The 15,019-nt window shown below is 39.6% G+C and overlaps 1 protein-coding gene and 1 non-coding gene across 2 annotated transcripts in view; one reads left to right on the top strand and one right to left on the bottom strand.

Moving 5' to 3' along the window:
• The window catches only part of SLC25A17 (solute carrier family 25 member 17), a 41,912-nt gene that overhangs the window by 13,022 nt on the left and 13,871 nt on the right, over nucleotides 1-15,019 (bottom strand). Inside the window, exons 2-4 of the mRNA XM_006071272.4 lie at nucleotides 10,192-10,252; nucleotides 8,329-8,395; nucleotides 6,786-6,937 (exon numbers count right to left, since the gene is read on the bottom strand). Coding sequence (XP_006071334.2) covers nucleotides 6,786-6,937; nucleotides 8,329-8,395; nucleotides 10,192-10,252 — 280 coding nt within the window. The remainder of the gene's footprint in view (nucleotides 1-6,785; nucleotides 6,938-8,328; nucleotides 8,396-10,191; nucleotides 10,253-15,019) is intronic.
• On the top strand, nucleotides 12,893-12,996 carry LOC112584761. The gene has a single exon (XR_003109168.1). It is a non-coding gene; the product is annotated as a U6 spliceosomal RNA (small nuclear RNA).

Here is a 15,019-nt window from a genome sequence, read left to right as displayed (position 1 = left end):
CTGGGGACTCTGGCTTTTATTCTGAGTGAGAAGGGAAGCAACTGGAGGCCTCTGAACAGAGGAATAATACAATCCATCTATGCTTTAGTGTGATCACACTGGCAGCTGTGTTGAACACGTATTGAAGGGGACAAAGAAGGAAGCAGGCCATCAGTTAGGAGACTCTGAGGATAATCCTGGCAGGATTCAATTGTGGTTTGGGCTCAGGTAGTACAAGCAGGGGAAAGGGCCTAACTGCTAGATACCATATGAAGAAACAGGAAATAGGATTCGTTCATGGACTGGGGGTGGGGTCAGAGAGAAAGAGGATGAATTCAAGACTCTTGGTAGGGCAACTAGAACATGAGAGTTGCCACTTAAGAAAATGGGGAAGACTGCAGTCCTTTGAATTGACTTAAACAACATTAAAAATTTAATTCATTCAACATTTAATCAGCACTTTCTGTGTATCAGCCACTGCATTAAGGTACTAGATATGCAGAGTCAGAGTTTTTTTTTTAAAGTAATTTCTGCCTTTAAGGAGGGTCTAAGCGACTTAGCAGCAGCAGCAGCAGCAGTAAAAGATAAAAGACAAATATGCAGACTACTGTTATCCAGTAGCGTAAGCACTTAGAGGTATACACTGAGTTGAAGCACAGAGGGTGGGCACCTAACCCAGAATGAAACCTGGGGGTGGTGGGTATGAGAAACAGGGAAGGCTTCCTGAAGAGGAGGTGGCGTGAGCGGAGAATAAAAGGATGAATAGGAGTTAACAGGACAAAAAAGAGCAGTAAGGCTGCTTCAGGCTGACAATAGCAGCTGGCGAGGAAGGAATCACGGCCTGGGAGGACAGGCACAGGAAAGCCAAGCTAGGGAGGGAAGCAGTACCACAGCAGATGTGGTACGGGAGACCCTTATCCTGCACGTGTAGGAGGCGGGTATTGTCTTCTCAGCTGAGGGCGCTGTGACGTCATCCTATCAGCAGGCGGCAGGGACTGAAGGGTTTGAGGCTGGGCCTAACAATCCGATTCAGACCTCAGAACAGCAGTTCTCAACCGCTTCTCTGACAAGACGTGTAATAGATGATGTTCACAATCCACGCAGATCCGTGGGTTCTAACTGTACGTTAATTCCATTCTTTTCTTACACTCTCAAGAAAACAGTTCAGAATGTATTAATAAATGAATGAGAATGATACCAACACAGTGGGCTCTCTTTTAACCAGTTACACATACTGGACTCACCAGATAAACCTGTGTTCCTCTTTCCTTTTAAGGACATTCTGACAGAGGCCAAGGCGCATTGACTCCTGCGGCCTGGAGGCTACGCTCTAGTGTGCCCACGCTCTTTTACTTCCATCCCACGGGGGCCGAGGCTTACCAAGAGTGAATTATGCCTTTTCTCAAACCTGTTTATGTTGGTCATATCTGTTACAGTAGACAAAGCATTTATAGGCACAGGTTATTGTGGCTCAGCTGGTAAACAATCTGCCTGCAATGCAGGAGACCTGGGTTCGATCCCTGGGTTGGGAAGATCCCCTGGAGAAGGAAAAGGCTACCCACTCCAGTATTCTGGCCTGGAGAATTCCAGGGACTGTACAGTCCATGGGGTCACAAAGAGTCGGATGCGACTGAGTGACTTTCACTTTCATACCAGAAAAAAAAGCACAAAACTCCCATCAGTGAGTGGATATGCCTTGGCCATACAGAAAATTAGAGAAGTATATATTCATATATCTTAGATTAAAATAAAATATTTAAGGCACATGGGCCATTTATGACATTCCATACTCCTACTGACTCTTTAAAAGCTAACCACCCTACCATACCGGGCTAGCTGTTTTAGGTGTGGGAGAATCTACTATAACTGTAAATTGTGTAAGAGTCAGAAAGGAAATCAGCAGAGTATAGTGAGAGCATGTAGGGCTTCCCTGGTTGGCTCAGATGGTAAAGAATCCGCCTGCAGTGTGAGAGACCTGGGTTCGATCCCTAGACTGGGATCCCCTGGAGAAGGGAACAGCTACCCACTCCAGTATTCTGGCCTGGAGAATTCCATGGACTGCATGGTCCCTGGGGTTACAAAGAGTCGGACACGCCTGAGCGACTCTCACTTCACAGTGAGAGAATGTAACAAGGGGTGGTGTGCCAGACACAGCAAACAAACAGCTCTGGACAACCACAAGGGAGAAGATTTCATAAAATAGTAGTTTCATGGAAAGGTACCTAGGTTAGTCCCTGACAGTGAGACATAACCTTTTCAATGTAAATATATATGGAAACTAATATAATCAAGGTATTACAAACATTTGGTCTCAAGAATAAAAGATCATACCAGACTGCCATTTGTTGCAGTTATATAAAAAAGAAGATTCCCTCTCTATAGGCTGGATCTATTCTGATTTTTTTTTTTCAGTGAACAAATTTCAAACCTGAGTTCTTCAAATTATAAGTGTCTGAAAACTATTCTTCTAGAAAGGCCACCTGAGCAGAACTGTGCAAAGTGTGTTAGTGAGAAAGACTTGAGAAGCAAGGAGATCATAGCAGAGCAATGGTCCAGATGAGGGATAGTAATACTTGATTTGGGGAAACAGTTATGGACATGGAGAAGAGGGCATGCATTCAAGAGATCTTTAAGAGACACACCGGTGGTTCATGAAGCCTGAGCAGACATGGAGGGAAAGAGAGCACTCTCTATGAAGACCTCCAGATTTCTGTCCAGAGGTACCTACTTATTCATTCATTTCCTCAGAAAAAGTGCATTACACTCTTTATTTGAAAGCTGGTCTGGCTGAGGTTGGAAGTCTGTGTATGCGTGCTCAGTCGCTTTCAGTCGTGTCCAGTTCTTTGCAACCCTATAGACTGTAGCTCTTCAGGCTCCCCTGTCCGTGGGATTCTCAAGGCAAGAATACTGGAGAGGGCTGCCATGCCCTCCTCCAGGGGATCTTCCTCACCCAGGGATCGAACTCAAGGCCAGAATTGGCAGGTGCATTCTTGAGCCACTGAGCCACCTGGGAAGCCCAGGGTTGGGGGTGAGGGTAGTCAAAAGGTAGAAAACTTCCAGTTATAAAATAAATAAGTCATGGGGATATAATGTACAAGGTGACTATACTTAATAAAATTGTATTGTATACTTAAAAGTTACTGAGAACAAACCTTAAAAGTTCTTACCACAAGAAAAGAAATAAATTTGTAAATATGTGCGATGATGGATGTTAACCAGATTTGTTGCAGTGTTAATTTCACAATATACACAAATACTGAATCATTATGTTGTATACCTGAAATTAATATAATATTACATGTCAATTATATCTCAATTTAAAAAAATAAAGTTGGCTCAAGGGAAAGTTTATTATATAAAAATCAACTAGAGACTAAAATAAGACTATTACGCATAAGAAAGGCTCAGAGACCAAATAAAAAATAGCAGTGGTTTCATACAGGTGAAGAGAAGAACTGGGGGCCATGAATACTCTTGGCCTGGTTACTGTTTTTCAGTCAAATCATTTTCATTTCAATTGGACATTTACATTATTCAGTTGTGCAGCTTCCAAATCTGTAATTCTTCAAAGAATATATCAAAAAGTAAGTCCACAAAATACCAACACTAAATGGACAACATTTAAATAAATTAATTGAGATACAAACTAAATGGATAAGCACACACACAAAAGGAAATAGATTTACTTTTTTCCCATCTCTTTAATAAAACTCTGATTAATTCAACAAATTATTTATTCAGCAAATATTTATTGAGCTCCTACTACAAGTTAGAAATTGTTCTTACTGAAAATTTAGCAAGGAAGGGGGAATATATATATAACAATATATATGTATATGAATATATATGTATATATAATAACTAAAGTGAAACTGAAAGTAGCTCAGTCGTATCCAACCCTTCGCAACTCCATGGACTATACAGTCCATGGAATTTTCCAGGCCAGAACACTGGAGTGGGTAGCCTTTCCCGTCTCCAGGGGATCTTCCGAACCCAGGGATTGAACCCAGGTCTCCGGCGTTGCGGGTGGATTCTTTACCAGCTGAGCCACAAGGGAAGCCCATATAATAACTAAAGGGAAGGGAAGTCGCTCAGTGGTGTCCAACTCTTAGCAACCCCATGGGCTGCAGCCCACCAGACTTCTCCATCCATGGGATTTTCCAGGCAAGAGTACTGGAGTGGGGTGCCATTGCCTTCTCCATATAATAACTAAACACAGATATATAACTGCAATATATATTATCTTACATATGTAATATATACCTTATACATATGAAGTATACATAAGATACTGCTCTATATCTTATAGTGCTCATATTCCACTAAGAAGAAATGGACAGTAACTAAATATTCACAATATCAGGTTAATGGCTTCCCAGCTCTTCTGAAACCTCAGGTGACAAGGATCCAAAGACTTCTAAAATCAGGCTCCTTAACTCTCCAACTTACTGCTCATGTTCCTATACTCACTTTACTCACTCACTAAATTGCAGAGCTCACTGTTCTAAACAAGGTCCTGTATTCTCTCAATTCCCTCCATCGGAAAACCACCACCACTTATCTCCAAGTGCTACTAATTCTGCCAAGGCTCAGTTCAAGAGCCACGGCTTTCTATATGCAGATATCTCCCAGCCAAAAAGGACCCTCTTTCTCCTATGAACCCCAAAAGGATTAACGACTATGATGATACTGACTACACTGAGCTGTGCATTAAGATCTCTTTGTCACACCTGACTAAACGCTTTCACACTCAGAGTGGGCTTCATGCGTGTGCAACCCTGTCTCGTGCTTGGTGTAAGGCTTCACTGTCAACCATCTTGGAATCCTTAATCAATTGTGAACAGGAGTCCTGCATTTTCAGTTTACACTGGACCCTGGAAATTATGTAGCCAGTCCTGTTCATGTTAAACATCTCAGTCCAAAAAACAAAACAAACAAAACCCCCCAGAAAATAAGCAGGAAAGGTACTGTAATTTTCATTTTTTAAAAAAAGAGATCTTAATGTCCATAAATTCCGGGCACAAGCTACTAAACAGGGATAATTGACCCTCTTCTCCGATTGAGAAGATAAAAACAAGCCAAGTTAGCTCAGAAATAAAATTTTCCATATATGGTCAACTGATCTTTACAAGGGTGCCAGTGGGGTAATGGACAGTGTAGTCACATCAACAAATGGTGTTAAGAAAACTGGACATTCACACACAAAAGCATGAAGTTGAATCCTTATCTGACACCACACACAGAAAGTAACTCTAAACGGATTAAAGACTTAAAACTATATAACTCCTAGACAAAAATTAGGAGAAAAGCTTTCATGGCATTAAACTTAGCAATGATTTCTTGGACATGGCACCTAAAGCACAGGCAAAAAGGAAAAACAAGCAAATGGCATAATATCAAACTCAAAAACTTTTGAGCATTAAACGACATAACCAACAGAGTGAAAGGCAACCCACAGAATGGGAGAAAATATGTGTAAATCATATATCCAATAAGGGGCTAGTATTCAGAATATATAAAGAATACTTATAGCTCAACAGCAAAAAATCAAATAACTCAAAAAAAGGAGCAAAAGATTTGAATAGACATTTCTCCAAAGATGCTCAGCTTCAGATGAAAAGATGCTCAACATTACTATCATCAGAAAACTGCATATCAAAACCACAGTGAACTATTATTTCGCTCTCATTATGATGAAAAAAAAAAACCAGAAAATAACAAGTGTTGATGAAGATGTGGAGAAACTGGAACCAACTGCTGGCAGGATTATGAAAAGGTGCAACCACTGTGGGAAACAGCACAGTAGTTCCTCTCAAAATTAAAAAATGAATTGCCATATAATCCGGGAATCTCACTGCTTGGAACATATCCAGAAGAACTGAAAGCAGGGACTCAGAGAGATTCATACAACCCACGCTCACAGCAGCAACTATTCACAGTAATCAGGAGGTGGGAACAACCCCAGTGTCCATCAGTGGGTGAATGGATAAACAGAATTCGGTATATACATATAACAGAATACCATTCACCCTTATAAAACAAGGAAATCCTGTCACATCCTAAGCATCAATGAACCTTGAGTACACATTATTCCGAGTGAAATAAATTAGTCAAAAAAAGAGACAAATACTGTACGATTCCACTTACATGAGGCATTGAAAGTAGTCAAATTCATACAAACAGAAAGCAGAACTGGAGTTACCAGGGGCTGGGGGGAGGGTGGAAAGGGGAATTGCTGTTTAATGGGTATAGAGCTTCTTATTTTGGAGAAGGCAATGTCACCGCACTCCAGTACTCTTGCCTGGAAAATCCCATGGACGGAGGAGCCTGGAAGGCTGCAGTCCATGGGGTCACTGAGGGTTGGACACGACTGAGGGACTTCACTTTCACTTTTCACTTTCATGCATTGGAGAAGGAAATGGCAACCCACTCCAGTGTTCTTGCCTGGAGAATCCCAGGGATGGGGGAGCCTGGTGGGCTGCCATCTATGGGCTCGCACAGAGTCGGACACGACTGAAGTGACTTAAGCAGCAGCAGCTTCTTATTTGTAAGATGAAAATGTTATAGAGATCTGTTTTCACAATAATGTGAATAAACCTACTACTGAAATGTACACTTAAAAAATGTTAAGATGGTAAATCTTATGTTATGCATTTTTACTATACACACACACAGACTCAAGTTAGAAAACTAATTACATTCTTTGTAGTATTACTGTGTGTTAAAATAACCTCATAGAGGGTATATGAATACAATATAAACAATAAAATATAAAAACACCTTATATTCAGAAAACTTAAAGTTACCTGCAACAAATCCAACTACCAGATCTTTTCCAGTAGTAGAATGTTGACCTTTGACCCAGACTGCTTTGAGGCTATTAAAAGTGTAGAAATATACAAAATTGGAGCAGCAGAGACTGGAGATAACTGGAAACCACCCTCGATATGGTGCCAGGCTAGGAGAAGAACACAATAAGCAAAGTAAAGATGTGGGACAGAAGCCTCTAGAAAAGAAAGTCCTAGAAAAGGCTGATCATCATTCACATATTCTCAAAGTTCATTCCTATATCAAAATATACTTCAAACTGTACACATATCCTACCTTCTGAGGATGCCCAAGAAATCTTTTCTAGCATTAAAGATACCAGGAAACAACATACATTCAATGACTGATTTACTGATTCCCCCCCTTGATTTCCTTTAGAAATTACTATATAAAATCAGAGACAATTTTCTCATGACTGTTAGTTAATATAGCATCATTCACTTTATTCCAGGGCAAGAACATTTAAAATTAAGTAAATACAGAACAGAAGTGATGGGGGCATCCAAAAAAAGTGATTGGGACATAAAGGCATGGGAATCAGACTGCAGGGGCTCACACTGGCCACAGCTGGGACAATGTGACCACCAAAATAACTAAGGAATCGACTGGAAACCACGGCACTTCTGAGTCTCTATAATACTAAATTAAGTATTTCCTCATAGACTGCTTACAGGTGCAAGAGAGGAAAAATAAAATTATTCAGTGGTTAACTCAAATCTAAGAAATCGTAATTAACTAGTAAAAGGCAAGTGGACAACATGTGACTCTAGATGGGACATCCCAAGAAGGACACAATTTCACCTACATGTTATTCTGCCCAAGAATGCATAGATTCAGGCCAATCATGAAGAAACTTGAGGCAAACTTAAAATGAGAAACATTTTATTTAAGGAAAAATAACAGGAGAAGGTCCACACTTTTTGAAAATGTCAGTCATGGGGTAAGGGGCTTGATGTACGGTATATAACTTACTTACAAATAATTCTGAAAAAACTTGTGTGCGTTGTGTGTCTGTGTAGTAAAGGAAGAAGGATGGGGCGGGCGGAGGGGGAAGGAGAAAGCATGAGCAGAAATGGAAAAAACAAATAGGAAAGAAAGTGTCAACAACGGGTCAACCTGGGTAAAGTACATACTGGTATTCTTTGTATTAACACTATTTTAGCTTTGCAGCTTTTTGTAAATTTGAAATTATTTCCAAATTAAAAGCTTTTTAAAAGGTACACAGGTCTGAATGTATCTGATAGGAATGAATCAAACAGCTATCACCTCCTTCAACTTACTGTACATAAAACAAAGCATAGGTTTCATGTGACGTCTCTGTGATCAAGAATTATAATGGCCAACCACAGACCTTCAAGGAAGTGAAAATAACTATGTAGTTAAAAGTCAGGCAATTACAAATTCACAACACAACGAGGCTATGAGAAATGGATAGAGAGTGAGCAGAGACACGACAGACGCCCAGGAATCTCCCAGTGAGCTGCTCCATCTGACAAAGATGAACGAGACGGTAGTACTCACAGGCCTTCTTCTTTAATGATCTCCAGGAGCACCATGTGTGTCGTTTTGGACTTTCTTTTCTCATCAACTACAAGATCAAAGAGTTTAAAGATAAATCCTTTGAGAATTGTTATCTTCAGCACCGACAAATTTCACTGAGAGGCCACTGACCTCGCCTGAGCAATCTTTCAATCTCTGGGCTCCCTGGTTTGCCTCAGAATTCAATGATTCTCCTGTGTTCCCGTGGGCTAAATTCTCAACTGCTGATTCCCTGGGTTTTAACTGTTATCCATGAACCATAAAACATTTTAATTCAATACCTGATTTCCAAAGTAAAAGATGTAAAAGGAGAAATTTATTTTTTTGTATTTCTTAGGGCTCTTCTGTTGGTTTTTTTTTTCAAAGTTATATATTCTCATTTTTATCTTAATATCTTATCAAGTAGAGAGAAAATAAATTACCATTTCCCTTTTAGAGAAGAGGTTATAGACACAACACTGTGAAAGACACATGTGGTTGGCAGCAGAGCCAGGATTAAAATTCAAGCTTTCAAAATGTTAGCCTTGGGCTCTGTTTCCTAATCTAAAAAAAAAAAAGGTCTTAAAAGGAGAACTCTACTTTTCTTGGCATTCTCAACAAAAACAAAACCTACTTTAATTTCAAATTTCCTACCCATATCTGAACATTTTGAAAATCTAAAAATGGGAAAATGAACGAATTACTTAAGAAAATTGGTACCTGCATAGCTTGTGAGATGACAAACTAGGAAACACTGTATAAGGCACCTGACGATAACCTTCAAGATTACAAATACTCACACTTTGATCCGACAACCCCACTTCCAGGGATTTATCCCACAGAATTTACAGAAACAGAACGACATATGAACAAGTCTATTGGACAAAAGAGGAGAAATAATCAAAGAATCTCTAACAGTGCAGAGGTACACAGGTTATGCTGCAGCCGTGCCATGGACCACTCTACAACCGGAAGGATCAAGAAGCCCCTAGGAACCTGATTTGGAAGGCATCCAAAAAATGCAAGATATGGAATAGTGTGAAAAGTATGCTTTTTGAGTAAGAAAGAGAAAATTGAGAATATATATCATTTGCTTGTTAGTCCATAAAGACTCTCAGGGCTATTTGAGAGACTAAGAAAAGATATAATCTATAGCGGAGAGAAAAGGAGGCAGACTAGAGTGAGATTTTTTCCACTGTACTATCTATCTTTTTATGTATTTTAGGTTTCAAGTCATGTAAAAGTACTACCTGCCCAAAATCTCTAAAATTAATTAAACAGTAGTCATGAAGGGTTTTAACATAGCAATTAGTTTATTCAAAGCTAATCTTACTCTTATCTCTTAATGTAAGTTTGGTAATAGGTTTATAATTTCAAGTTGAAAAATACTGAGGAAAAAACAAGTAGAATTTACAAATATAAAGTGAAATGGGGGGGGGGGGGGGGCGCCTAGAACTCCATGCCTAGAAGAGCAATGATAATGATGTGTGGGTCCATGTTTCCTATTCTCTGTTCTCTTTCCAGAAAACCTACTCCTAGTGAAAAAAAAAAAAAAAAAATCCTCTACATTCTGCCTTTCAAAAGTCATACTGTTTATCAGAACAAACTGTAATGATTCAAAATGACTAATGCAAACCCACTCAGGTCTCTCAGATTAGAAAATGGCTGAGGCTATGACTCATGCACAAACACCTCTCTGTTAATTAGGAAACAGCAGTGATGACCAGTCTTTAAAGTCAGTGAAAATGGACAACAGCAGATACTAATGAAACAGAATATCCTTATGTTAATTTAGAATTTAGTAGAGAAGTAAGTTTGCTTCCTGATATCAAATCAACAGGAATGTGATGACAATAAGATACTCACCCTGAAGTCGAAGTCGAGCTGTATCCAAGGGAAAAAATACTGTCATCGCTGTCATGCTTCCCTGAAAAGTTATCACCAAAATAATGAGCCACAACTTTTACATGAACGTAAGTTCATTGCTATCAATGGGTCAAATCAAATTTTCAGAGAACAAATATACAGATTATTTTAATCTACTGGGATCATTATTGTTCAAACTTCTGTTAGTTACATACTTGAACAGATAGAAGAAATCTCTTTCTGATATTGAAAAAGAAAATGTAGTGGGTCCCTGGAGATGACAAATTTAGGGATTTACAACCTTGGACACATGTCAAAGACAGCAGGTAAATGGATTTTTAACCATTTATGGTCAGTTACTGCTCCTATGCTCTCCTCTGATAACCCAAGAAACCAAAAAATCTAGTAATCAGATACGTATTTTTATACTCTCTCCTTAATAATACATTCACCACAAAGTAAAAGAGGGTTAAGGATCATATTGTTCTTTAAAATAGCTCTGTCTGCTTGGTTTTAACTGACAAGGCAATGGCACTCCACTCCAGTACTCTTGCCTGGAAAATCCCATGGATGGAGAAGTCTGGTGGGCTGCAGTCCATGGGGTCGATAAGAGTCAGACACGACTGAGCGACTTCACTTTCACTTTTCACTTTCATGCATTGGAGAAGGAAATGGCAACCCACTCCAGTGTTCTTGCCTGGAGAATCCCAGGGACAGGGGAGCCTGGTGGGCTGCTGTCTGTGGGGTCACACAGAGTTGGACACGACAAGCGACTTAGCAGCACCAGCAGCTTGGTTTTAAATAAAAGAGGGGAAATATCTTTGCTAAAACTTCTATAAATAATTCATCCAAGAGAATCCAATGACAAAAATTATCAGTGGGGGAAAATAAGAAGCCAACAACCAGTCTTTTCATTCATAAAGCTCTAAGACAGACAAAAACCAGAAGCATACAGTTAGGGATAAAATCATATGCATGAAATCCCCAGGTGGGTTTATGGTTATCAACCTAGATGCAGACCCCTCTGGTGTACATTCTTGGGCATAAGATCAAGTTTTAGGCTATTGATCTAATAACCGTAACACAGAAAATTTTTATCATGACAACAATGCGAAACTAAGTCAACTTTAAAGATAAGAACAAAAATGTGCTAAGTCTCTTATCTATTTGTAGATGAGCCTGTCTGACAAGGGAGAACACTGTATTGTCCTATTAGTTACTCTTAGAAACTCAGATTAAATGTTATTACCCCCAGCCATCAGGTCCTCTGTGTTCCCACAGCACTTGTTTATGCCTCAGAGCATTCAGGCTGCGGTGAAATCTCACTCTTCCACCCGATTGTGAGAACATCTATTTATCTCTGAATATCATCGATTCTTAAACGTTTATTAAATTCAATCTACTTTCAGCTATCTCTGATGCTGGGAAGGATTGGGGGCAGAAGGAGAAGGGGACGACACAGGATTAGATGGCTGGATGACATCACCAACTCGATGGACATGAGTCTGGGTGAACTCCAGGAGTTGGTGATGGACAGGGAGGCCTGGCGTGCTGCGGTTCATGGGGTCGCAAAGAGTCGGACACGACTGAGCGACTGAACTGAACTCAGCTATTTATGCTATGCTGATGGCTCCCACATCAAATGATCTTTCCTAATAAGAACTAGATAATATTTAATGTTTTAAGTAACTCTGGATCTGTAAAGGTGTACAGTCTACAAATCTATTCTCCTGGCATCTCTGCTCACCTTACAAGCAATTTCTAAGAAAAACGGGGGCTGGAAAGCTGGTGAACACGTATCAAGGTTAGTTTACTTCCTATCATGCTGCAGTAGTTCATCTATGCAGGCTATTGCGTAGACACGGCGGCTCCAGACAGAAAAGTCCTGCCTGGGAACTACTTCCTCAAACAATTGGATCACCTCCATCCTTCTTCCCTGTCAGCTTTAACTAGACACCTGAGGTTTTCTAACTTAGAAGACCCTGCCCTGTGTGTGTGCTAAGTGACTTCAGTCCTGTCCAACTCTTTGCGACCCTATGGACTGTACCCCACCAGGCTCCTCTGTCCATGGGCTTCTCCAGGCAAGAATACTGAAGTGGGTTGCCATGGCCTCCTCCAATCTTGAAATCTTAAAGTACATCTTGTACCAAGATAAAGAGAACAGTCAGTCCAAAGAGCTCAAAGGTCTACTACCTCCTCTAGGACTAGCATAAAAAACTCAGATCTATAAAATTAAAAAATACTTAAAAAATACAATAGTACTGGAAAGACTGGATCCAGATGGTAAACTGAAAATCCATCGCTGCCTCCTCTGCATTCCAATCACTAATACTGAGAGAAGATTTATAACATTAATATAAAAGTGCTTTGTAGAAAAACAAAAAGGAATCTAATTGGTGGATTAGAAATTAAAAGGATAACAGAGTAAGGCTGTTTTGAAATAAGAAACCACAAACCAAAATGCACAGAAGGTAGATAGAGTAGGCAGAATCATAGCCCCCTCAAAGATTCTAACCCCCAGTTACCTGTGAACATGTTACATTACATGGCAGGTCACTTTGCCAATCAGCTGATCTTAAAACAGAGAGATTATTCTGGATTATCTGAGTGGGCCCAATAAAGGTCTTTAAAAGTAGAAGAGTAGGTGGGAGTGAGGCAAGAGGACTCAGCCCATTATTGCTGGCTTTAAGATGCACAAAGGGTGCTTGCTTTGGCAGCACATATACTAAAATTGGAATTATACAGAGATTAGCATGGCCCCTGCGCAGGGATGGCACACAAATTTGTGAAGCATTCCATATTTTTTTTTTTTTAAAGATGGACAAAGGGGCCACTAGCCAAGAAATGTGGGCAGCGTCTAGAAGCCAAAAAAACCAAAGAAATGGATTTTCTCCTCGGGCTTCCAGAAAGGAACACATTGACATTTTAATTTAAGCTCGTGGGCTGTGTATCTGACTTCTGACCTGCTTGTTTTACACCATTCGACCTGGTAGCCTGTGATTAATAACAAAAGTACAGCTGTATCCAGCTACAAATAAACTTAATATCTATGAGAAAGTATATTGCAAATGATAAAGGTAAATTGAGAACATAGCTATTCGGTACTTTGGGGACTTGCTCTATTTGTCTCCTCACCAAGTAAACACACAGATGACTGTTTTCATAATTCTATACATGAAAGTCTTATGTTAAGCTACAGTCTTACGACTTTTTCAGAAATTTGAATTAAATTCCGCTCTTCATAAATACTCAGTGTTGTTTTTTTCTCTAAGACTGTCTTCTCACTTACATAAAATTAGACACCACAAAATACTGGGAAGATAACTACACAAGGTGCCAGAGAGGCATATAAATCAATCTATTATCTGAGTCCCACAGAATTCTAACCTTCTGAGTGGGAGTTCTGTTGTTGACAACAATTACAATTTAAAAGACTCTCTTTCCCAGAAACAACCTTCTTCTAACTCACCAAAACCAAACATTCTGAGTCACAACATTCTACCATCCTCTTCTGCCATTTAACCATTTGGTGCTGGGAAAACAATTTCTACACATTGGCACTTGGAGGTGGAAAAGTCCTTACAGGTCACCTGGCACTGCAGACCCTTTCCCTGCACACCAAGGAGCCTGGCCAGGGTTGAGTTGTTGTTGTTTAGTTGCTAAGTCATGTCCGACTCTTTTGCGCCTCTATAAACTGTAGACGGCCAGGCTCCTCTGTCCATGGGATTCTCCAGGCAAAAATACTGGAGCAGGTTGCCATTTCCTTCTCCAGGGGATCTTCCTGACACAGGGATTGAACCCAAGTCTCCTGCACTGCGGGCAGATTCTTTACCACTGAGCCACAACGGGGATCACAGGATCACTAAGAAGTCTGCTGAAAGCCAGTGGGGCAGAGGCAGCCAGAACCCAGGTCTCTTGAACTCCAGGTTCTACTGTTCACTGTTCTACCTCAGTTCTCAATCTTTTTTTCAATCAAGACATAAGCAACTTTGCATTTTTCTCTTCTACTTGTAAAAGTGTACATATATACACAATACTAACCCACACACACAATTGGGAAATTCTTAACAGGGATTATATAGGGAGAGGGATTAACAACTCCCTTGGGATGTATCTCTGTATAATTATTATTTTTAAACAATAAGCATGTGTTGGCTTTAGTTTTGAAATGAGAAGGAAATTAAAAAAAAAAAAAAAAAAAAAAGACATCAGGATACAAGAGAATAAGACAGTGTAGAGATTCTCAAAGCAATGGGCTGGGGGATCCTTGAAAGTCCCCTAACCCTTTCCAGGGGTCTGCAGGATCAAAGCTGTTTTCATAAACTACAACTGCATAATTCCATTTTTTTTTGCCTTTTTTTTAATTCTCATTTTTTCACAGTGTGTAGTGAAGCTTTCCAGAGGCTCTGTGATGTATAATATTGTAACAGACTGAATGCAGAAGCAGATAAAAGGATCCAGTTATCTTCTATTAAGTATTAGAGAGATTTGCAAAAATACAAAACAATGCCACTCTTACTAACGGGGGGGAAAATACGGTTTTAAAAATGCTATGTATGTTAACATGTAACAGGCTTAATATTTTTAGCAGATAAGTATCTTTATGATTTCCCAGCTTTAATTTCTAGAACAATAAATATTGAAAATTATTACCAAATAAGTAAAACCTCTTCAGAGTCTGCAATAATTCCTAAGAGTATAAAGAAATTATGAGACCAGATAGTCTTGAGAACTTCTGTTATAAACATGCCATTAAATATGAAAAATAGTACATTATTAATAAACTTAATTATTGAACATATCACTTCTAATATCCTTTTCAGCTGAT

The sequence above is a fragment of the Bubalus bubalis genome, chromosome 4 (genome assembly GCF_019923935.1).
Source record: "Bubalus bubalis isolate 160015118507 breed Murrah chromosome 4, NDDB_SH_1, whole genome shotgun sequence".
In the NCBI taxonomy this organism is placed as follows: Eukaryota; Metazoa; Chordata; class Mammalia; order Artiodactyla; family Bovidae; genus Bubalus; species Bubalus bubalis.
This window is presented reverse-complemented; position numbering and strand designations above follow the sequence as displayed.